The sequence below is a fragment of the Balaenoptera ricei genome, chromosome 2 (genome assembly GCF_028023285.1).
Source record: "Balaenoptera ricei isolate mBalRic1 chromosome 2, mBalRic1.hap2, whole genome shotgun sequence".
Taxonomy (NCBI): domain Eukaryota; kingdom Metazoa; phylum Chordata; class Mammalia; order Artiodactyla; family Balaenopteridae; genus Balaenoptera; species Balaenoptera ricei.
Window position 1 is genome coordinate 67,833,478 of NC_082640.1, and position 25,927 is coordinate 67,859,404.

Sequence of the window (25,927 nt, forward strand, 5' to 3'; positions counted from 1 at the left end):
TGTATAGAAATGCAACAGATTTCTGTCTATTAATTTTATATCAAGCAACTTTACAGAATTCATTGATGAGCTCTAGTAGTTTTCTGGTAGCATGTTTAGGATTTTCTACATATAGCATCATGTCATCTGCAAACAGTGACCGTTTTACTTCTTCTTTTCCAATGCGGATTCCTTTTATTTCTTTTTCTTCTCTGATTGCTGTGGCTAGGTCTTCCAAAACTATGTTGAATGAAAGTGGTGAGAGTGGGCATCCTTCTCTTGTTCCTGATCTTAGAGGAAATGCTTTCAGCTTTTCACCACTAAGTATGAGGTTAGTTGTGGGTCTGTCATTTTTGGCCTTTATTATGTTCAGGTATGTTCCCTCTCTGCCCACTTTCTGAAGAGTTTTTATCACGGATGGATGTTCAATTTTATCAAATCTTTTTCTGCATCTATTGAAATGATCATATGGTTTTTATTCTTAAGTTTGTTAATGTGGTGTATCAGATTGATTGATTTGTGGATATTGAAAACTCCTTGCATCCCTGGGATAAATCCCATTTGATCATGGTGTATGATCATTTTAATGTATTGTGCGAGTCAGTTTGCTAGTATTTGGTTGAGGATTTTTGCATCTATGTTCATCAGTGATATTGGTCTGTAATTTTCTTCCTTTTGTGATATCTTTGTCTGGTTTTGGTATCAGGATAACGGTGACCTCATAGAATGAGTTTGAAAGTGTTCCTTGCGCTGCAATTTTTTGTAATAGTTTCAGAAGGATAGGTGTTAACTCTTCTCTAAATGTATGGTAGAATTCACCTGTGAAGCCATCTGGTCCTGGACTTTTGCTTGTTGGAAGTTTTTAAATTACTGATATAATTTCAGTACTGGTAATTGGTCTGTTCATATTTTCTATTTCTTCTTGCTTCTTTCTTGGGAGATCGTACCTCTCTAAGAATTTGTCCATTTCTTCTAGAATGTCCATTTTGTTGGCATATAGTTGTTTGTAGTAGACTCTTATGATCCTTTGTATTTCTGTGGTGTTGATTGTACCTTCTCCTTTTCATTTCCGATTTTACTGTTTTTGGCCCTATCCCTTTTTTTCTTGATGAATCTGGCTAAAGGTTTATCTATTTTGCTTATTTTTTCAAAGAACTAGCTTTTAGTTTCATTGATCTTTTCTTTCCTTTCTTTTTTTTTAGCATCTATTTCATTTATTTCTGCTGTAATCTTTATGATTCCTTTCCTTCTACTAACTTTGGGTTTTGTTTCTTCTTTATCTATTTGCTTTAGTTGTAAGGTTAGGTTGTTTATTTAAGATTTTTCTAATTTCTTAAAGTAAGCTTGTATTGCTATAAACTTCCCTCTTAGAATTGCTTCTGCTGCACCCCAAAGGTTTTGGATCATTGTGTTTTTATTTTCATTTGCCTCTAGGTATTTTTTTTTAATTTCCTCTTTGATTCTTCAGTGATCCATTGGTTGTTTAGTAGCATATTGTTTAGCCGCCACGTTTTTGTAGTTTTTGCAGTTTTTTTGTTGTAGTTGATTTGAAGCCTCAGAGTGTTGTGGTCAGAAAGGATGCTTAATGTGATATCAGTTTTCTTAAATTTACTGAGGCTTGCTTTGTGACCCAGCATGTGATATATCTAGGAGAATGTTCCAAGTGCACTTGAAAATAATGTATATTTTGCTGCTTTTGGATGGAATGCTCTATACATGTCAATTAAGTCCATCTGGTCTAATGTGTCACTTAAGGCCTGGGTTTCCATATTGATTTTCTGTCTGGATGATGTGTCCATTGATGTAAGCGGGGTGTTAATGTCCCCCACTATTATTGTGTTACTGTCAATTTCACCTTACACGTCTGTTAACATTTGCCTTATACATTGAGGTGCTCCTATGTTGGGTGCATATATATTTACAATTGTTATATCTTCTTTTTGGATTGATCTTTTGATCATTATGTAGTGTCCTTCTTGTCCCTTGTAACAGTCTTTACTTTAAAGTCTATTTTGTCTGATGAGTATTGCTACAACGGCTTTCTTTTAATTTCCATCTGCATGGAATACGTTTTTCCATTGTCTCGCTTTCAGTCTGTATGTGTCTCTAGATCTGAAGTGAGTCTCTTGTAGGCAGCAAATATTTCAGTCTTGTTTTTATGTCCATTCAGCCAGTCTGTGTCTTTTGGTTGGAAAATTTAATCCATTTACATTTAAGGTAATAATCAATATATATGTTCTTATTGCCATTTTGTTAATTTTTTAAATTTGTTTTTGTAGTTCTTTCTTTCCCCCTCCTTTTGTTCTCTTGTGATTTGATGACTATCTTTAGTGTTATGTTTGGATTCCTTTTTCTTTTTTGTGTGTATATCTATTATAGATTTTTGTTTTGCAGTTACCATGAGGTATTTGTTTAGGAGTCTAAATTTTTATGTGCTTAAGTTGCTGATCTCTTAATTTCAAATGCATTTTAGATACCCTGCATTTGTACTCTCTTCCCCTCACAATTACTGTTTTTGCTATTACATTTTACATCTAACTGTTTTGTGCATCCCTTAATTGCTTATTGTGGATACAAATGATTTTACTACTTTTGTCTTTTAACCTCCCTACTAGCTTTGTGCATGGATGATTTTCTACCTTTATTGTATGTTTGCCTTTACCGGTGAGCTTTTCCATTTTGTAATTTTCTTGTTTCTAGTTGTGGCCTTTTCTTTTTTTCCTAGAGCATTTCCTGTAGCATTTGTTGTAAAGCTGGTTTGGTGGTTCTGAATTCTTTTAGATTGCTTGACTGTAAAGCTTTTCCTTTCTCCATCAAATGTGAATGAGAGCCTTGCTGGGTAGAGTATTCTTGGTTGTAGGCAGAAGAGAAAGTCAGAGGATTCCAAGCATGAGAAGGCATGGACGTGCTTTTGCTTGTTTGAAGATGGCAGGAGCCACATGAGAAGGAATGTGGGCAGCTTCTAAGAGCAAACAGCAGTCCCTGGCTTATGGCCAGCAAGGAAATGAGGACCTCCATCCTACACCTGCAAGGAACTGAATTCTGCCGACACCTGAATAAGCTTGAAAGTGGATTCTCCTCCAGTACCTCCAGATAAGAGTCCAGCTGGTCCATAACTTCATTTACCCTGAGTAGAGCCCAGCTTAGCTTGCCCAAGACCTGTGACCTACACAATACGAGGTGAAGGAATTGCATAAAGAAAAACCTGGAGGGGAGAAGCGTCCAAAGTCATGGAGTAGAAGGAACCTAAGCTCACCTCCTCTCACAAGCACACCAAAATCAAAACAGTTTGCAGAACAACCATCACTGCAAAAGACTGAAACCTACCAGAAAAGATCCTCTACAACTAATGTCATAAAGATGGAACCACAAGGAGATGGGTAGGAGGGGCGGACTTGCAATGTAATCAAATCCCATACCCCCTGGGTAGGCAACCCACAAACTGGAGAATAATTATATTACAGAGATTCTCCCACAGGACTACGAGTTCTGAGCCCCATGTCAGGCCCTCCAGCCCAGGGGTCTGGAAGTGATTAGAGGAGCCCCCAGACCACTTGGCTGTGAAGGCTAGTGGGGCTTGACTGCAGGAGCTCCAGAAGATAGGGAGAAATAGAGACTCCACTCTTTTTTTAAAAAAATTTTTATATAGCAGGTTCTTATTAGTTATCTATTTTATACATATTAGTGTATATATGTCAATCCCAATCTCCCAATTCATCGCACCACCACCCCTGCCCCCACTTTCCCCCCTTGGTGTCCATACGTTTGTTTAGAGACTTCACTCTTAAAGGGCACACACAAAATCTCATGTGCACTGGGACCAAGGGAAACAGCAGTCATTTAATAGGAGCCTGGGCCAGACCCACCTGTTGATCTTGGAGGGCCTCCTAGGGAGGCAGGGGATGGGTGTGGCCCACCTGGGAACATAGACACTGGTGACGGACATATCGGGGAGTATTCATCTGTGTGAGCTCTTCTGGAGGCTGACAGTTTGGCAGCAAGCCCTGGCCCCACTCAACAGCCTGTAGGCTTCAGTGCTGGGATTCCTCAGGTCAAACAACAAACTGGGCAGGGACACAGCCCCATCCATCAGTAGACAGGCTGCCAAAGACTTCCTGAGACAACAGGTACCTCTAGACACACCTCTAGTCAGGGCCTTGCCTACCAGAGCACCAAGATCCAGCTCTACTCACCAGGGGGCAGGCACCAGCCCCTCCCACCAAGAAGTCTGCACAAGCCTCTAGACCAGCTTCACCCACCAGACGGCAGACACCAGAAGCAAGAAAACTACAGTCCTGCAGCCTGCAGACCAAATCTGCTAACATAGGCCAATTATTACCCTGGGACCAGCTGGCCCCTGGCCCTTGGGTGACAAGAGAGGAGTGTACTGCTGGGATGCATAGGACATCTCCTACAGAGGGCCACTTCTCCAAGGTGAAAAAACATAACCTGCCATATACATAAAAATATCAGTAGCAATTTAGACAAAATGACACAACAGAAGAATATGTTTTAGTTGAAGGGACAAGATAAAACCCCAGAAGAAGAACTAAGTGATGTGGTGATAGGCAATCTACCTGAGAAAGAGTTCAGAGTAATGATCATAAAGATGATCAAAGAATTCAGGAGAAGAATGGATGCACAGAACAAGAAATTAGAAGTTTTTAACAAAAAATTAGAAAATATTAAGAACGACCAAATGTAATTAAAGAATACAATAACTGAAATGAAAAATATACTAGAAGGAATTGATAGTAGACTAAATGAGGCAGAAGAACGGATCAGTGAGCCGAAAGACAGAGTAGTGGAAATCACTGCCACCAAACAGATAAAAGAAAAAAGAATGAAATGAAATGAGGACAGTTTAAGAGACCTTTGGGACAACATCAAGCACACTAATATTTGCATTATAGGGGTCCCAGAAGGAGAAAAGAGAGAGAAAGGGCCTGAGAAAGTATTTTAAGAGATAATAGCTGAAAACTTCCCTAATCTAGGAAAGGAAACAGTCGACCTAGTCCAGGAAGCACAGAGAGTCCCATTCACGGTTTACCCACAGAAGAATACACCATGACACATTGTAATCAAAATGACAAAAATTAAAGATAAAGAGAGAATATTAAAAGCAACAAGGGAAAAGCAACAAATAACATACAACAGAACTCCCATAAGGCTATCAGCTGAGTTTTCAGCAGAAACTCTGCAGGCAGAAGGGAGTGGCATGATATACTTAAAGTGATAAAAGAGAAAAACATACAACCAAGAATAATCATATAAAGTTCTTAAATTCACACTTCAGTTTTAGTATTTTTTTCATAGATTTAAAAAGAGTTTTTAACGTAAACTATCATATTGTCTGTAGTAAAGACAGTTTTACTTCAACCTTTTACAATCTGTATACCTATGTCTTTCTCTTGTTTTGTCACATTGGCTAGGACTTCCAATACAATGTCAAACAGAAGTGATAACAGTGAAAATGCTTGCCTTTTTCTGACCTTAAGGCAATATTTTTCAACATTTCACCATAATCGTACTGTGTTAGCTCTAGGATTTTCTTAGATGCCCTTTATCAGCTTGAAGAAGCTCCCTGGGGCTTCCCTGGTGGCGCAGTGGTTGAGAATCTGCCTGCCAATGCAGGGGACATGGGTTCGAGCCCTGGTCTGGGAAGATCCCACATGCCACGGAGCAACTAGGCCCGTGAGCCACAATTACTGAGCCTGTGCGTCTGGAGCCTGTGCTCCGCAAAAAGAGAGGCTGCAATAGTGAGAGGCCCGCACACCGCGATGAAGAGTGGCCCCCACTTGCCGCAACTAGAGAAAGACCTCGCACAGAAACGAAGACCGAACACAGCCAAAAATAAATATAAAAATAAGTAAATAAATGGAAAAAAAAAAACCTAAAGAAGAAATACATGGCAAATATCTTTAAAAAAAAAAAGAAGCTCCCTGCCATGCCAGTTTAAGATATTCTAGTTGTGAACTGATACTCCCTTTTACTGAACACTTTTTCTGAATCTACTGAGAGTATGACATGGGTTTTTACCTACACCTTATTATTGTGACAAATTTCATTGACTGATTTTCTCACATTAAACTGCCCTTGCTACCCTGGAATAGTTCTCATTTGCTAAATTTTATTTAAGAATATGTACCTATGTTCATGAAAGATATTGTTTTGCTGTAATTGCCTTTTTTGTAATAGCCTTATAAAGTTTTATATCCAGGTTATGCTGAACTCATAAATGCATTAGGAAATATTCTCATCCTCTATTTACTGAAAGAATTTATGTAAGTTAGCATCTTTTCTTCACTAAATATGTGATAGATTTCACCAGTGAAGCCATCTGTGCTTGGAGTTTACTTCATGGAAAGGTTTGCTATCAATTTATTTTTTTTAACATTTATTTATTTATTTGCCTGCATCGGGTCTTAGCTGCGGCACACGGGATCTTTAGTTGCAGCATGAGAACTCTTAGTTGCAGTGTGTGGGATCTAGCTCCCCGACCAAGGATTGAACCCAGGTCCCCTGCATTGGGAGCATGGAGTCTTAGCCACTGGACCACCAGAGAAGTCCTGCTATCAATTTATTTAATAGATATAGGACTATTCAGATTTTCTATTTCTTCTTGATTATATTTTGGTAAATTGTGTTTTTCAAGGAATTTGTCCATTCATCTAAATATTCATATTTGTTGGCATAAAGTTATTCATAATATCATCTCTTTCTTGATACTGTTGTGTGTATGTGTGTGTTCTCTATTTTCTTATTCAGTCTTGCTAGGGTTGTTTTTTTTTTTCCCTAGAAAACAAATTTTGACTATACGGATATACTCTATATAGGTGTATATTCTATTTTGATTTCTGCCCTTATTTTTATTATTTCCTTCTTTCTGCCTGCTTTGGATTTTTTAAAAGTTCTTTTTCTAACATCTTGCATTGGGAGCTTAGGTCATTGATTTACACTATTCTTCTTTTCTAATATATATATTTCAATCTATAAATTTATTTTAACATATTATTTTAACTGCATCTCACTAATTTTGATAGGTTGCATTTCCATTATAATCTAAGCTAATGCTCAGATTACTTTATAATTTCCATTGTAATGACTGCTTTGATCCAAAGTTTATTTTTGAAGTTTTCCCCTTAATTTCTAAATACTTGGCGTTTTTTAACTTACAGTTCTGTTAGTGTGTACTAATTTAATTCTATTGTGGTCAGAAATAATACACTGCATGGTTTTAAGCCTTTGAAATTTGCTGAAACTTGTTTTATGGACTGAAGTATGTTTTATTTGATAAGTGTTACTTGTACTTGAAAAGAATGTATATTCTGTACTTTTGGGGTATAGTATTCTATAAATACTAATTAGGTAAAATTGGTTGATAGTATTGCTTAGATATTCCATTTTTAACTTTTCTGATCATTCTGTGTTGAATTCTCCAAATATGATCATGGATTTGTCTATCCTTTTACTCTGTCAATCGCTGCTTTATGCATTTTATAGCTATATTCTTAGGTGCACTGTTGTTGCTTCTTGTTGAATTAACTCTTATCAGTATGGAATTTCTTTATTTCAAGTAATAGCTTCTTGGCTTAAAGTTTTCAGCTTTCTATGATTATTTGATTACATATGATTATATTAATGAAATCATACTTACTTTCTTTGGTTAGTTGTTTAAATGACATATTTGATTTGTCTTTTCACACAAAACTTATTTGTGTTTTCATACTTTGGTGTATTTTGGCATGTCTTGTGTAAGCAGCACATAATTGGGTCTTTTTTAAAAAATCTTCTACCAACCTATGTTTTTATAGGGTGTTTTGTTCTTTACACTTACACTTGCTCTATTATGACATAATTAAGTTGGGGTTAAGTCTACTATCTTGCTATTTGTTTTCTATTTTTCCCATCTGTTCTTTTCTTCCTCCCTTCATGCCTTCTTTTTATTAATCAGGTATTTTAATATTCCATTTTATCTTTTTTGTTTCCCTTTTACTGTCAATCTTTCAGCACTTAATCCTAAAATTTAAAAAGTGTATTCTCATTACAGTGTACCTATCATTGTCACAAATAATGCAAGAATCTTACTACAGTTTATCTCCATTTATCCCCACACACATATTTTTATTGATTTTATGTATTTTATTCCCTACCTGTGTTATAAACCCCACAAGTATTTGTTATTATTGTTAATAGTCAATAGTCTTTTATATTTACTGAGTATGCTGATGTAGGATCATTTCCCTTTAGCCTGAATAAGTACTTTTAAGATTTATTTATTTAGTCATGTAAGCCTGCTAGGGATACAATTTTGCAGCTCTTATTTATCTGAGAACATTTTTTTTAACTCTCATATTTGAAGTTTTTTTTTTCCTTTTCTTTTTGGTATGGAATTCTAGTTTGACAGGGTTTTTTTGTGTTTTTTGTTGTTTGTTTGTTTTACCTTTTAGCAGTTTAAAGATGTTATTTCATTGTCTTTCAGCATCCATAGATTTTTGTTAAGATATCAACTACTATTTTTATAATAGTTTCCTCAGGAGATAGTGTGGCTTTTTTCCTGGCCACTTTAAAGATTTTCTTTTTAACTTAACTTTTCAGAAGTTTGATTATGGTGTCCTTAAGTGTGGTTTTCTTTTATTATCCTGCTCGGTGTTTGTGAAGCTTTTTGAATGTGTGTCATTTATCATTCCTTAGATTAGGAAAATTCTCAGGCATCAATCTTCAAATATCACATATGTCCTGTCTCTCTCTTCTCTCCTTTTGGGACTCCAATTACATGTATGTTAAACCTTTAGCCTGTGACCCAAATCTGTCTCATACTTTGTTCTTTTTCAGTATTTTTTCCTTCTGTGTTCAGTGTAAATACTTTATATGACTATCTTTGAATCTAGACTCATACTGTAACCATTCAACTAGTTCTTAATTGCAGATATTTCAACTTGCATTTCTAGAATGCCCATTTGATTCCTATTCTAGATTTAAATTCTCTACTGAAGCACTCTTTTTATCCATTTTGTCTCCATTTTCCTCCAATTTCTTTAACATACTAAGTATAGTTATTTTGACATTTTTAAGTGATAACTCTTAATATATGAATCATCTCTGGGTCTGCTTCTTTTACTACTTTATCTCATGATGATTTGGTTGTTTTTTCTTTTTCCTCTGCATGTCCAGTGGTTGGTTGTGTGTGTGTGTGTGTGTGTGTGTGTGTGTGTGTATCCACTGGTGCAGTGGTTAATACAGTGAAGAGGCTCTGAGTTTGAATCTTGTTCTGGCAACAAGTGTCTATTTAAATCTAGTCCTTACTCCTATTGGTAACCCTGCTAGTTCATGGTCCTTAACCCTAGGATGTGGGGTCTCAATTAATGCATAAGTATGTGTGAAGGTTTATACATTCTCCATTAGGCTGGGCCTAACCTCTCATGTCTCCCCATATTGTGAAACCTCTGAAATCTCTGTTCAGCGCTCAGTTTCCCAGAAATTGTCCTCTGCTAGGTCTCCTGGAGTCTTGCCCTGCTCATTCACATCTCAACAGTGGACCAAGTACCTGAGGGAAATTTTTATGCATTTTTGGAGGGCTTCTTCTCTGCAGCTCCCTTCTCTAAGGCACCTTGCCCTTCAAACCCAGCTGGGTTAGCAGGTCTGAACTTTGATCTCTGTTTCCTCTGCCCAGAGACACTCCTATTCTCTGCTTGGGCTGTATATCCCTATACTGGGATAAACATGAAGCTGACCTCATGTGCTTCCCTTCTCTGCCTTGGTTGCTGTCCAGTGCCTTCGATCATTGTTTTACACAATTTATCTAGCTTTTATTGTTGTTTACAGCAGGAAGGTGAGTCCAATGTCAGGTACTCAATCACAACCAGAGCTGGAAATCAAGAGATTCATTTTTTAAAAGGAATGAATTTAAGCAACCATTATGTTTTTCTCATCTCTAGCTGTAGAGCAAGGCTAAGCATAAAGATCCTCTTACCAAATGCTCCCACTCAAATTTAAATTCCAAATTGAAAGTCCTATGTTTTCATAGGGTTCTGTCCTTTATTTTCATGCCTCCCTTAAAACAATTAAGAGCTTAATAAAATATACTCATTCTAATCTTTGCTAAATTTTCTATTCATATAATTGGAGTGAAACTAAAGCATTTGCATATTGATTTTCATATTTATAGAGCATTACAGACAAAAAGTTAGATTTCTTAGCTCAAAGATAGGACACAGTAGTATAAGTGCTCAGATTTCCTTAGTTTTAGGTATAGAACATGACGCTTTGATATATGTATATATTGCAAAATGATTACCACAATAAGGTTAGCTAACATCCATCACCACAAATAGTTATTTTTTTTCCTGTTATGAGAACTTTTAAGACCTACTCGCTTAGCAACTTTCAAATGTACAATACAGTATTATCAACTTTAGTCACCATGCTGTACATTACATCACCAGAACTTATTTATCTTATAACTGGAAGTTTGTACCTTTTAACTACCTTTACCCATTTTCCCCTCACCACATCCCCCACCTATGGCAACATCAATCTGTTCTCTGTACCTGTGAGTTCAGTTTTTTAAGATTCCACATATAAGTGAGATCATACGGTATTTGTATTTCTCTGACTTCTCATTTAGGATAATGCCCTCAAGGTCAATCCATGTTGTTGCAAATGGCAGAATTTCCTTCTTTTTTAATATCTCACATTTTCTTTATTCATTCATCCATCAGTGCATACTTAGGTTGTTTCCATATCTTGGCTATTGTAAATAATGCTGCAATGAACATGAAGGTGCAGATATCTTCTCTAGACAGTGATTTTGTTTTTCCTTCAGCTGTATACCCAGAAGTGGAATTGCTGGATCAAATGATAGTTCTATTTTTAATCTTTTAAGGAAACTCCATATGTTTTCCATAGTGGGTACACCAATGTACATCCCCACCAGCAGTGCACAAGGGTTCCCTCTTCTCCAAATCCTTGACAACACCTGTTATTGCTTGTATTTCTGATAAAAGACATTCTAACAGGTGTGAAGTGATAGGTCATTGAGGTTTTGATTTGCATTTCCCTGATGATTAGTGATGTTGAGCACCTTTTCAGGTACCTGTTGGCCATTTGTATGTCTTCTTTGGGAAAAATGTCTGTTCAGTTCCTCTATCCATTTTTAAATTGGATTCTTTTTGTTGTTGTTGTTGTTGTTGTTGTTGTTATGGAGTTGTTGTTTATACATTTTGAATATTAACCACCTCTTATCAGATACACGATTTGCAGATATTTTCTCCCATTCTATAGTTTGCTTTTTCCTTTTGTTGATAGTTTCCTTTGCTGTGCAGAAGCTTTTTAATTTGATGTAGTCTCACCTGTTTACTTTTAATTTTGTTGCCTTCGCTTTTGGTATCATATTCAAAAATCACTGCCAAGACCAATGTCAAGGAATTTACCCCCTATGTTTTCTTCTAGAAATTTTATGGTTTCAGATCTTTGAGCTTTGTTGTCTTGCTTTATGATGAATGTAAAACCCAAAGGAATAAATATTGTGTACCTTCACTAAAACTGGCATAGACACAAAATTAGATTAGAGTTAGGGAGCTCTGTAATTCCCATCTCTCCAACAAGTTGTCTTTTAAGACGATTCAATCCCTGGGTAGGAGCCTAAAATAAAAGACAATTCCTGAGTAGGAGTCGAAAATAAAATTTTTATAGTAGACAAGCTTCTGTGTTATGGTCATAGAAACATGAATTTATTTTTGTTTCCCTCATGTTAGAAAGAATAAAGAAGTTACTTAGCAATCCCTGTTTCCCCAATACCCTATTGCTATTTATGTGACATTGAAGATCAAAGATATTTAAATGTTTCAAAGGAACTTTTTTTCCCCCCATTTCCCCATTGGTAACTATAAGTATGTTTTCTGTGTCTGTGAGTCTGTTTCTGTTTTGTAAATAAGTTCATTTGTATCATTTTTTTAAGATTCCACATATAAGTGATATCATATGATATTTGTCTTTCTCTGTCTGACTTACTTCACTTAGTATGATAATCTCTATGTCCATTCATGTTGCTGCAAATGGCATTATTTCATTCTTTTTTATGGCTGAGTACTATTCCATTGTATATATGTACCACATCTTCTTTATCCATTCATCTGTTGGTGGACATTTAGGCTGCTTCCATGTCTTGGCTATTGTAAATAGTGCCGCAATGAACATTGGAGTGCATATGTATCTTTTCAAATTATGGTTTTCTCTGGATATATGCCCAGGAGTGGGATTGCTGGACAAAAGAACTTTTAAAAGTAGAGTGCCCACTATTCTCAAAGCATTTATTTAGTGTATGTATGTATATATATATATATATATATATATATATATATATATATATATATATATATATATACACACACACACATGTATACATTTTATATATATGTATATATAATGCAGGGGTAACAAAAATGTGTCAAACATTATTCTTACCTTCAAGAATTTATTGTGAAAAAAAAAAGAATTTATTGTGGGAGGGGTAAATAAACATAGTACATGGAAGTAAGTGGTCCCTTGATACCCTTTACAGTGTTATGAAAGTTCAAGGAGAGGAAAGATCTTATTTGTTTAGGTGGATCATAAAAGGTTTCGTGATGCAGTGCCATCAAAATTGATCTTAAATTTTGGGTAGAATTTTGACTGATGAGGATAAAAAGGAAAGGGTATATAAGCTGGGAGAATCACATCAAAGATAGAAAAGAAGGGAATAGCAGATGGTCTGATTTGTCTGGAAATTAGAGATAATAATGGGAAGGTAGTGTGGGGTCTTCTTTTTGGGAGATTAAATGCCAGTTTGTTGGGGGGTAGGCCACCTGGAACCAAAGAGGCTACTGTTGATCAAAGGAACACTGTGACTGGAGCTCAGAAATATTCATCTAGCTATGAGAGGATATCAGGACCTCAGGACCAATGCTGGTCCACCGAAGAGTTTCTAACTACCTGAGTAGAAAATCTTGGAGAATGTCATGATTTGCATAAAATTTAATTAATTTAAGGTAAAAGGCTTTCCTATTTTCTGAAATGAGCCCTCTCTACCTTACTATTTTAAAAATAGTCTATAGAAAATATATGATAAATGCCCATGTTCATTGCAGCATTATTTACAATAGACAAGACATAGAAACAAACTAATTGTCAATGGATGAATGGATAAATAAAATGTGATATATATAGGATATATATAAATGTGATATATATTTTTATATGAATGTTATTGAGCCATAAGAAAATTTTTTAAAATAATGTTATTTGGCCAAATTAAAAGTTTGCAATCATATGTTGGTCCCTAAAACACTTTTTTTTTTTTTTTTTTTGCAATGTTATTGGCCAGGAAACTAGAAGCCTGGGAGCTACTGTTACATAGGGTCAATTAGAGCTGGTTGAGTACTCTTGGATAGAGTGGAGAAAGTGTGCTAAAGGAGGAAAGATATTTGGGAAATAAAACTTAGAAGATGAAGCAACCATTTGGCTATGTGAGTCAACAGAGGACAATTCGAAGGGTGCCCTTGATAAAAACAGGAGAGTGGGGAGCATGATGGTATTTTGGTAGAGGCAGAGTAGGCAGAGGTTGACAGGGAAGATCATTTTAGTTGTGGAAATGTTCTGCGGATGTTCCTGTAGGAAACTGTTGAAAAATGTCCCTTGGGCAACTGAAATCAGTCTGGAGCTTGGGAGGGAGGTTAATTTATTGTTGAGAAAAGATATTTATTTTATACCTACTATGAGCCAAGCACTAAATTTGGGGGGGAAAGATATATTTGCATGTCATTTATATAGACTCCCTTACAATGATCTTTTCATTAAGTACTTGTTACTTAATACAATCGTCCCTCGGTATCAATGGGGGATTGGTTCCAAGACCCACTGTGGATACCAAAATCTGTGGATGCTCAAGGCCCAGAGTCAGCCCTCTGTAACTTTCAGTCTGCGTCCATTGATTCAACCAACGTGGTATTGTATTCTACTGTATTTATTTTTTTAAATCCACATATTAGTGGACCCGCACAGTTCAAACCCACGCTGTTCAAGAGTCAACAGTATAACTCTTTTATTTCTGTTTAATGGTGCTTTAGAACCTCTAATTCAAAGATATATTGCAAATACAATGATAAATATTTAAAATTTACAATTGATCTACAAAATCATAAATGAATCAAAAACTAAGACTGAAAAAAGTTTTATTAGTGTATTGGTTAGCCTAGCCTGCAGTAACAAATAAACAAACATGTAACGGTACAGTATCTAAAAGTTTCTATCTTGGTCACACTCTGTCTCTTGATGAGCAAGTGAACAGGCTGGTAGAACAGCTCTCCATAGAGACCCAGGCAGATGGGGGCTCCACCTTCATGAACAACACATGGCGCCTAAGGTCACTCTGTCACTTCCATCTCAGTCAGCATGAATTCAAGATTTCAGCCCTCCAAGTGGCAAACCTTACTTCTACTCACACTCCCCTGGCTAGAACTCAGTCATATGGCCCAATTTAATGACAAGGGCAGCTGGAAAGCATAGTCAAGCTTTGTGTCTGGGAAGAAGAGGAAATGGATTTTGTCGAATAATCAGCTGTCTGCCACGGTTTGTATTAAATCATCTGAGAAAGAGTTAAATTCTAATAAGTAAGACACTTGATCATGAAGAGCATTTTGTATGTCAATGAACAGAATCTTGAGCACTGCATCTCTGGAGAGAAGTTACTGCCATTTATAAGGAACTGCTATTCATGTAACAGTTAAACCATGCTTTAATAGTTGTAAAAATAAAACAGCTGAATTCCTATAATGTTGTGCAGAGTCCTTGCAAGGGTATCATTTGCTTTTTCCAGCTGAAAAGGAATCTAAGCTAAGTGACCTGAAATAATGGGGGGCAAGAGGCAAACGGACAGCGTCCCAAGATTAATATGTTTTCTATAAGCAGATCCTTTCCGACCTTCCTTTTTGTTCCCAGGAATATGAACCTCTTTGATGTGTTTGTGGCTTTTGCATTTCTTTCACCATCAGCATTTTTTCTTCAGAATTGTCCTTAAAGTGACTGCATCCTATTGTGAACCCTTACTTAGTCTATGACCACTTGCCTACTTCCAATAAATTTTTACTACAAATCTCATACCCCTCAGCTTAGTTCTGCACCTGAGCCTGAAAATACGCTCACAGCAGCAGATAGAAACCCATCAGCAGTAATATATCACTTCTCAAAGTCAAAGTTATTACCAGCTCGGATTTGTTAAGTATTTCATTGACATTAACAATAGTACATTGTTTCTTCTGGCCTAGGGTCTGGAGAGGGAAGCATTTGAAAGGAAATCAAAGAGTTCGGATATTAGCTCTGTTTTAGGTTGATCCTAGATAGGTGATGCAGTCTTGTCTTAGTATGTTTGGGTTCCTACAACAAAATGCCACAGGTTGGGTGGTTTACAAATTAAAAGAAACATTTATTTCTCACAGTTCTGGAGGCTGGGAGTCTGAGGTCAGGTGCCGGCATGGTTGGGTGAAGGCTGTCTTCCAGGTTGTAGACTTCTCGCTGTGTCCTCACATGGCAGAAAGGCTAGGGAGCTCTGTGGGGCCTCTTTAATAAGGGCACAAATCTCAATCATGAGGGCTAAAGATTTAGTCACCTCCTGAAGGAGAAGGCCCCGCCTCCTAAACTCAACACTTTGAGGATTAGGATTTCAACATATGAGCTGTAGGGGGAGGTACACAAACATTCAGACTACAGCAAGTCTCTTCCTCGTAAATAGCAGTGAGCAGGGGAGGAGCTCAGACAAGGCTAATTTGGATCATTAGGAAACCTTCAGAGTATGGTTTAATCAGAACACTTTAGTGGATTTTGCTTTTGGTCACCTAGCATCAGAATACTCTTTGGGCAGAATCCTAAAATAGATGGGAGGCAGGGTCACACACCCCACTGTAGGAGCTAAAGGGCTCAGATAATTTTTTCCCCTGACAGCTGGGGCATCTGCAAATATTCCTGCCAAGGGCTCTGAAGCTTGAGGGAGTGACACAAAAATGAAGGCTCCTGAAAGATCGATCATTCCCAGCAATGGAGGGGTGCAGAGTCCACAGCCTAGAGATGACTTCCAAGGTATGGGGGTCTTCTGTAGACTATACCTGGAGTACCATCTTGGCTGCTCCAGGTTGCCCAGCTTCCCACTTCCTGCTCTTTTCCTGTACCTTGTTCTTTGGTTTGTAACAGCCTTATAAGAAATTGCCTACTGCTTGTATCAGTCAGGGAAAGTTTCCATTGTCTGCAACTAAGAAATCCTACTAGCACAAACATCCCCCAAATCTGTTACACCTGTATTTTCCATTAAAATAACTTTTTCTTATTGCAAAAATTATTTATCAACTGAAAAACTTAGAAAATATAGACAAAAACAAAAAACAGTGTAACCTCATCACCCACAGAGAACCTTTGTAAAAAAATTTTTTTTAACATTTTCTGGTGCATACTCTCCTAGACTTTTTTCCTGGGTATATGAATATATTCTTTGTTTCTTTCTTTAGCTATTATAAAAAGTGCTACCACATTGTGATCAACGTGCTTGCTATTTACCTGCTATTCTGCCTCATCTATAGCTTTGCTTCTGCACATGAACGTGAATATAGACATAATGAGTTGGTCCAGCCTAGTGAAAAGTATTTGTCACCCTTACTCAAGTTGCCTTTGAATAAACATACGTAGAAGTGATATAATTCTCTTACACAATAAGGCATACAAAATGATTTCAGAGGACAGTGTTCCTTTGCTGGGTGAGAGTCCTCACATGACTCACTTGGTCAAGTGCATTGGGTGTAATTTTTATATTCAAGTTGCTAGAATTCAGAATTTTCAGAGGAAGTTCAGGTTATAGGTAGACTCTCCTGAGGACCTAATATTTCCACTAGAAATAATTTTTAAATTACTAATTTCTCAGAATGCACTAAATTCATCTCTAAGAAGAATTGTAGAATATACATTTTTAAATAATTACTTATATGTACAAATAATAACTGCCATTACAAAGTAGGCAGTCTGAGAGGACAGTTTTACCAGGCATGCTTAAACTTATAAACACTAGTTGCAGATAGTAAATATATTAAAAGCTCTTAGAAAATCTATTCTCTACCTCTTCCATCTTAATAGACTTTAGTACTCTTTTCTTCATAGAGGTAAACTTCAACCCCAGATAGATTAAAATGAATTAGTAGATTCTAAATTAATTGCATTTCTATTTTTTCAACCTAGGTTGTCCTCAGTCAGTCTTATTCTATGGCTCCTCAACCCATTATTTGTCTTTAAGGCATCTATTTTTTTTTCCTTTATAGCCATAATTAATACTAAAAATAAGAGATTACAGCTATGGTTTTCTTCCTGGTGAGTGGTATACAAACTTTCCTCTTATTGCTACCCACAAATTACCCTTAATAAATATATCTAAGAAACAGACTCACAAAATTTCTAGTGAGTTTCTAACAAGTGTGTAGATAGATGATAGGTATTTTTCTATCTATAAGCTATCTTTAAGCTGCTTTTATGATTTTTACTATTAATTTTAAAAATCACATATAATGACTATTTTCATTATATATTTCATAATGACAGTGCTTTTTCTCCATGACCAATGCATTGATAAGGTAACTATTCAATAATTTGAAAGATAAAATCATCCAATGCTTTATTAAGCAAAAGAATTAAGAATGGTTTAACTTTTTAAATCCTGGACCTCAACATGCCTTTGCTATTCAAATCAAAATGCAGTAGTCTTCACATCTGTTACCATGAATTTCAAAAGAACAATCTACATTTTTAAAAAACAAGAGGAAAAAAAGAATAATCTACATTTCTAAAAGCTATTTATATAGAAAGACAAAAGAGAACATAAGTAAGCTGGAGTCTTTCCATATCATTGTCTTTTGGGGTCCAGGCAGCAGAACCATGATGTAGGTGAAAAAGTACTATGGCCAGGTTCCAGTGTATGTGATTCAAGCTGAAGAACAAAAAGTTGAACTTGTGAATACATCAACTTGACTCATAAAAGGATGCTAACCAGAGGGTCTCCATCTTTAGAGACCAAACAAGGGCAAATGAGTTAAAATGGCAGCAACATCAATGTGGGTTATTTATAAAACAGTGTTTTCCAAAATGTATCAAGAGGCTAAGGACACCCATTGCTCGTACCTCTTAAAGAATAAGATGGGCTGCTCATTTGTTTGCATTGGTTCTTGAAGGAAAATATTCTGTAAGGCAGGAAGATATCTCTCCTTACTTGAAGGCCATCTTTCTCCCTAGGGGCTCAAACCTTTGAACTGTATCTCATTTATTCTTCTCAGTGTGAATCAAATCCAGTTCTGCAAGTTACAGACTCTACATCTTTCATAACCTAACTCCCATTGTAGAATCACTCAGGAGTTAGGAACTCATCCTCTTCCCACTCCACATCAAAATTCAGCCCATATTCCTTGATATGGGGCTTCTTTTCTTACTATATGTCTGATATTCAGAGCCATTCAAGGGCATTTATTTCCTATAATATGCAATGAAGTGCAATTTAAGAAACAACTCTGTAAAATAGGGACTGTAAGGGCAGTGTTTGTTGTTGTTGTTTGTTTGGATGTTTGGTTAAGTAGCCTGGGGCAAATGGCTCAGCTTTGGCTGAACTATATTCCTATTTCCTTTTGATAGTAACAAAAATCAAAATCACTAAAATTTTCTGAGAAATAAACTACAAAGAAATCTATTTGTGAAAGTGAGAGAAAAATTTCTTCTTTCAAAGTATGTTGGAAAGATGGGAAGTTAAGTATTCAATTGGCTAAATACACTTTTTGGATATTTCAGCTTCCGTAATGATTGACATCCAGTGAAGCCTTCTTTCGATTTTCTAAAACCAGTACAAAAGCTGTTATCTAAAAACAACGTTAAGTTTAATATTTTGAGTAGTAATGAAGTCATGACTTTTTCCATTCTAATTTGTTCCTGTACATTTTTTAACGGGGGGTTTGGGCTTCCAAGTCATCCTCTCCAGTCTTTGTACGATAAAATGAGCTATTTGCTTCCCTTTAGCAGAGCTGGATGGGGGCTATCTCTGCAGTTGATTGGTTGGCTTTTACAGGATTACTTCTTTGGAAAGGTACCGTGCCATACCCCATTGCTAGCGGCGTGGACTTAGTTGTGGTTAAAATTTTAAATTGAAGATGAGCATTTACCACCAGAGAGGACATAAACTTCAGGTCTCCTGTGCTATATAGATTCTAGACATCATATTGGCTAAATGTGTTTGATGAAGAGCTCTGTTCTGAAACAACCTTAAATACCATATCCAGAAATAACAGCTGACTCTGGTAAAGAGAGGAAATTTGGGGTCCCTGTATGTTTTATAACTAAGCCAATTTTAAAAAGAATAAATTCCAGCTACACAAATTGACCTCAATAAGATTAACAAAACTGAGGAAGACTGATGTCAGCTAAGGCAACAAGTCAAATAAATTACCCCATACTATTTTTACGCAGATGAGATAAAACAATGGCTTTCCATTTTTATTTTGCATTTCACAGCTACTCAGAGTATCCATGATCACTTTTCCAATTCCACTTAATATTTTATCTGAAAGAAGAATTTACTGAGTAAAATGCTTAGTTGCAGGATTTCACATTTGCAATCCGTCGGGTTACAAAATTAAAGTTACTACAGTTTTCTTCCCCAGTGTAAGCATTCTGTATGTGCCTTTTATTTACATTCTGTCACTTTTTATTTCCTCCTAAACTTTGTATGCTCAAGAATGAAACTGTATTGGTGTTATGTAACAATATTTCAAACTTGCAACATACATATTGGTTTAATCTCTCCCTTGAACCCATGTCCCTGAAAAATAAACACAATGTATGCAAAAGAACTACCTTGGAGTGCATGAGGAAGAGTGTAGACGTGTAGAAATAAAAGAATCGAAAAACAGTTGTGTGGAGATGTATCTGTCCTGTTGACAACAATCCCCATGATTTGTTAACAGACATAGGCAGCCAACGTAGTACACAACACTGTCCTAGAACTGGCCATAAGAAGTTGTTAACCAAGTAGGAATTAAGGCTTTAAGGTCTCTTACAACTAATGTGATTCAAAAAACCGAAAGCAAGCAAACCGTAAAACTTGGAGAAAGTGCTCCAAATAGAGCCTCTTTGGCAGCCCAGATTGAACCAAATGACTCAGGTGGACAATTAAAATAAACTGTGCGCCGTTTTCTTTCACAAGGTCTATAAAGCCCATAAATTATGTTCGGTCCAGAAAGCCAGGAGTTACTAGCACCTTCCCTTTCCATTTTTTAAAATATTCAATATATTCAGCATGAATTCTTAGTCCATGGTCTTCACTCATTTATTGATTAAACAAAACCCCGGGTGCCTCTTGGTGATCACTCCTTCCAAGCTGACATGCAAACTGAAATGCCTCTCCCTGGGGAGAGTCGAGACCGCAAGGTAAGTCATCCAGAAGTGGACGCATCTTGCTTTTTATTTACTTATGTATTCAAGGGGCTGCGATGGCCACGGCTGGACTACGACGAGGCGGGAGGCGAAAGGGCGCGCGGGCTGTGAGCCGCAGCCAGGGGGTGGGAACCCGCAGAGGAGATGGGGGGCAGCAGCCACGCTCCACTAGCTCTGCCCGCTGGACCCAGAAAATGACCAGCCCCTCCCCCCACCGCACCCTTGACCCCTCCCCTCTTTCCAGGCCTTTCATCCACCCGCCCGCCCGGCAGTCCGCGGCCCCCAGACCTCTCGCCGTCTGCCTCTTTCCACAACCCGGTCGTGCGGCGCGGTCAGGCCCGGGGCAACCCCACGAAGCCCATGGCCCGGCGAGGACCCCGACCCCCGGCCCCTCCGGCCGCGCCCCTCCCTTTCGTATAACGCACCTGCGGCCCCGCCCCCGGCCAAACGCTGAGGCGGCGGCGGGCTGGCGAGGCCGGGCGGCTCGGCCCTCCAGGCACAGTCGCCTTCCCTTCCCCCTACATTCCGCCCACCCCCCTCGCTCAGCCGCCGAGCTGCCGCCGCGCTCCTCAGCCGCCCCGAAATCTAAAGGGGTCCGTCTCCGGCACCACAACCAAATGGCTGAGCCTCCCTGGCCGGCTGCGCAGCCCGCCCATTGGTCCCTTCCCCCCCCGCCTCCGCCACCATTCGCTGTTGCCCGGAGACCCTCGGCGGCGATTGGCTAAGGCTGCTGCCACTCTTCCGGGCTGCCAATCCCGCCTCCACGGTGATCAGGTTAGTGTGCGCCGCGGGTGCTGGGGGCTCGAGAACCGAGCGGAGCTGGTTGAGCCTTCAAAGTCCTAAAACGCGCGGCCGTGGGTTCGGGGTTTATTGATTGAATTCCGCCGGCGCGGGAGCCTCTGCAGAGAGAGAGCGCGAGAGATGGACATGGACAAACGGATTCATTTAGAGCTGCGGAACAGGACGCCCTCTGATGTGAGCATTTGCCAAAAATATCTCTGTCGGTCCATTCTCCTACTTTGTGTGTGTGTGTGTGTGTGTGTGTGTGTGTGTGCGTTGGGGGGAGGCACTTTTTTTTGAGGGGGGCGCCCGGGAGATGTAGGTTTGGGGGTCGGACTGCCAATGAATTGCAAGGTTGGGGGGTTGCAGTGCCATCCGAGCATGTTCCGGCTGCCGCCGCCGCTGCCCTTGGTGTGTGACTACCTGTGCGTGTGCTCCCGCGTGTGCGAGTGTGGGTGCGAGAGTGTGCACCCATCGGGGGCCAGCGGGCGCACGCGTTTGGGTCGGAGAGAATGAGGCAAAATAACCCTCTGAGCTCGCTGCTCCCGTGACTCCGTCTGAGGGAAAGATTAACAAGAGAGGAGGAGGAGAGGGGCTGCCTCCTGGATTTAACAACAAAAAAAGGGGGTTTTATATTTTATAAATGAATCCCCCCTTCCGCCCCCCTCCCGCGCCTTCCCCCTCCCTTTCTCTCTCGCTCGCTCGCTCGCTCGCACACACACAATAAGTTTTGGGCTTCGCGAGTCCGGTTTAGTTTCTGATAAATGTGGGCCGAGGCCCCTGGGGAGAGCGCGTGGGGAGGGGGCTGCAGTGGAGTTGGGAATGGCTCGAGTTTAAAGTGCGTCTTCATTTCTTTGCAGTGATGAGGCGAGAGACGGGGGAGCCATATTTGTAACTTTGTAGTGTTCGTGAACGCGCCCTTTCTCTCCCTCCCTCCCTTTCTCTGCCTCCCTTCCTCTCCTCCTCTTTCTCCCTCACTCTTTCCACCCCACCTTCGGGCCAGATGCTGATGTTTCTTCCTTTCCTTCCGAAGGGAGGATAAATTGGAAGACGGGGGGAGGGATTTTCGAACGTGCAAAGGCACAGATAATCCCCGCGCCTTCCCACCTCGCGCGATCGCTACTGCAAGTTACCCAAAGGCTACGTCCCGGTCCCCCCTCGCCCCTGCTCCTTCCGGCCTCCCTAAGATGCTAGCCTTTGAGCCCTGGCGACCCCCGGCCCCGACCCCCGGCCCGTCTTTCTCTAGGGTGGGCTCCTTGGCAGCCATTCGGCGCCCAGTTAATAAATGGGCCCGGGAAACTTTGTCAGGACGCGAGCTGCCCAGAGCTGGTGCCTGTGGTGGGTATTGGCTGGGTCCAGATTTATGCGGGCTTAGCAGACACGCAGCTCCGGGATGGGAGTTTGCCTTCCCCTCGCCGTTATTGATTGGGCAGTAGCGGGAGTACGGTCGGAGGAAACTTACACCGAAGGGAACTGGGAGGCTCGGGCAAAAGCCTACCCCCGAGGAGGGGAAAGGTGAGGGTGGGTTACTCGAACGCCCGTTTTTATTTGTCTCCCTCTCGCTTTCAAACACTGTTTTATGTGAGTTGGAGGCTCAGCGGAGGAGACCCCGGGTCTGGGGTGGAGACGCTGGCTGACTCCTCTCGTGGCCCCTCCGGGGACCAGCGGAGCGCGGGCGGGAGGGCCCCTCACCCCAGCCCCGGTGGCCAGGGTTCCACAGAGTTGGGAGTTTGGGGTAGCACTATGCGCTGACCTGTCGCCCCTCCAGCCCGTTAAAACCCGAATCCCTGGCGCAGGCAGGCCTTGCTTCCTCTTTTCTCTACTTCCTCCCCCAAACCTGAGTGAGACTTTTGAAAACAAGATCCTTTTTGTGCCCCCCCCCATCATAACGCAGCTGTGGACTGTAGACGTGCAATGCCTTATGGCGCGCAGGGCGGGGAGGGGGTGGCGGAGGGAGGGGAGGGGTTGCCCGCCGGAGGACGCTGGAGTTTCCGCGAACAATTTGCCGGCGGTTTGCCTTTCTCTGGCCGGTTTCATCCCAGCTTGGACCCCGAGCCAGAGGATTGGGGGGCTGGGTGTGGTGTTGGGGGAGGGGGCCGGAGCCGCGGGCTTCCCGCGTACTTTCCGGAAGCCCCCCGTGCGGAGGGGGAAGGGCGCCAAGTAGGGGGCCGGGGTCGCGGCGGGAGGGTGAGGAGGCACGGTTCGCCCGGCCAACCCTATCGCCGCTGCTGGCCAACTGGGAGCGAGATCGAAAGCGGGTCGAACCGGCTCTTTAAACTTCCCGAGTGTGTGCTGGGGGAGGGGAGCGCACCGCGCCGAACTGGGAGCGATTTCTCACGCTTACGCCCCCTCGCCTTCGAGTCTCCCGGCCCACACGCCTGCCCCCTACCTTGAGGCGGGGTGGGGCGCGGGTGGGGGTGGAGGGGGCACTTTCTGTCCGTTTGCGGAGGAGGGGGAGAAAGCTAGCTAATGAGGGACAAAAGGGGTGAGGGAGGAGAAACTCGGTTTTTTAAACGTTCTTAAGACAAATAGCTCCCGGAGAGCGCCCCCTGCACCCCTCCCTGCCGTGCTCCCCCCAGGGCCCCCACACACCCACCTTCGGAGCCTCTCCCAACTCTGATCCGGGGGCTGGTGGCCACGCCGCGACGCCGAAATAGGACAAGCAGCCATGTTTCCCGGGTCTCGCGCGGCCCGCCCCTCCCCTCCCCCATGGCGCGGCCGGCGCCGAGCGCGGGGCTCCTAATGCGGGCGCCGGGCTCCATGCGGCGCGGGGCGCGGGCCGGCGGCCGGGCGACCCGGCGGCCGGGCCTCGCGCGCGCGGGTCGGGGTGCGGGCGCGCCGGGCTGGCCTCCGGGCGGGCCTTTTGGCTTCCCGAGCTGGTTTGGAGCTCGAGGTGTTTTATTTATTATTATTGTTTTTGTAACGGCCAGGCCCGCCGGAGGCCGAGCCCGAAGGGCGCCGAGGCGTTACTGGGGGGCAGGGGCGGCCGCCGGGGCCCTGCTCGCCTGTGGCACGACTGCCGGGCGCCGGGCTGCCATTTTGTCACCGTGGCTGTTGTCCCTGGGTGGGGGGGGGGGCGCAGACTTGCGCCATCGCCCCGACGGCCCCGGACGTGGAGGCAGCAAGGGGAGCGGGCTCCGGGGACCCCCAGTTGTGCTCTGGGCCCCGATGGGGGTCCCCGCCCCTTGCCAACGGCCTGAGGCTCTGCTGGAGCGTTGCGGCGGCCGTTGCTCCGGGAGGGCGACGATCCTCCTGGCGAGTGCTCCCCCCACCCCCAGCGCGCTCCCTGCCTCCCCCGCCCCTCTTCTCGCCAGTATTTCGTCCTTCCTCCTGCAGGCGTTTTAGACGTAGTTCAATGTGGCCCTAAAGACGAACGGATCGCCCTGGTGTTTGCTCTTTATGCGGAACTGATAGGAGGGTGGGGGGAGAAATTAAACATGAGGTTTTTTTTGGGGGGGGGGGGCGCACGCGACTCTAGCGGCCCTGACTGAAGCCGAGGACAGCAGCCGCTTAGCCGGGAGGGACGAGTTGATGCGTTGGGGAAACGCCCTCCGGGGCTGGGCTCTCCGGGAAGGTAGGTCGCGCTCGGTGTTTCAGGTGGGTGTTGCAGCGCCCTGCTGGCTGCTAGGGGAGGCCCCCTTGCTTTTCCTCTGCCCCTCCCCCTTTTATTTTTGCCCAGGGGAAGGCAGCTACAGTAGTAAAGGTAACCCTAAACCGAAAAGATTAGGGAATAAGGGTTGCTTTTTAAAAAGTAAATGATGTCTTATTTTTTCTAACTGCCTTTCTCTGGCTGTTGACTGTGAACCAGGCAAGGTATCGCGTCGCCGGCATCTCTCTGAGACTTTTTAAAAGCTGATATCCATGCTGGTTAAGCACCTCACTGGTTAAACTCTGGTAGATGTCTGCATGGAGACTAGCTTTCATGGCAGTGCCCGGCCAAGGCTGCCCAGGAAGCCAGGTTTAACTTTGACCTTTGGAATACGTCACATCATGTTTTCCAGACTGACTTACTGCCTAATTGGGTTCAAGTAGCCTGATATTAACTCCAGTTTATGCAAGCCTACCAGGGATCCAGAGGCAGAAAATTGAGCATGAGTTCTGTATGGACATGGTCAGTTATGTTTTGATACTGGATTGCTGCTGCTGATGGTAGTTTTGAGCCTGAGGGCTTCACGGGGGAGCTGGGTAGTAGAACCACGCAGGCCTAAGTGTAAATTCCTCGTGTCACAGAGGTAAGATAAGTTAACCTGCCCCTGTGATCTCAAGCCGGTTAACTTAACCTACTACCTCTTTGATCCTTGGTTTCCTCACCTGTAAAATGGGAATAATCCTATTTAATGAGTCAGTGACAAAACTGGCTTGATCTGGCCCTCAGGTGCTCAGTATGTGATAGTGTTATTCTCAGAGAGATAGGGGGGGTGTGATGCAGCACAACTTTAGGCGTCTCTAGGGTTTAGAGAACAACAATAATAATAGCTGATGCTTGTATAGCACCCATGCTATGCCTGGTTACAGTTTTAAGTGGATTACACATATCAGTTAATTTAGTCCCCACAGCAGCACTAGGAGGCAGGTACTATTATAATCCTTATATTAACACAGGAAATCGAGGCATAAAGATGTTATCACAGCCAATCTGCATGCTCAACCTCTATACTGCCTCCCCTGAAGTACCCTTACTTGTAAG

At 41.6% G+C, this 25,927-nt stretch overlaps 1 protein-coding gene across 1 annotated transcript in view; it reads left to right on the forward strand.

Moving 5' to 3' along the window:
• Nucleotides 1-21,230: 21,230 nt before the first annotated feature.
• ANP32A (acidic nuclear phosphoprotein 32 family member A) overlaps nt 21,231-25,927 on the forward strand; it is a 39,253-nt gene continuing 34,556 nt past the window's right edge. The window contains exon 1 of the mRNA XM_059912906.1: nt 21,231-21,435. Coding sequence (XP_059768889.1) covers nt 21,382-21,435 — 54 coding nt within the window. The 5' untranslated portion in view covers nt 21,231-21,381. The remainder of the gene's footprint in view (nt 21,436-25,927) is intronic.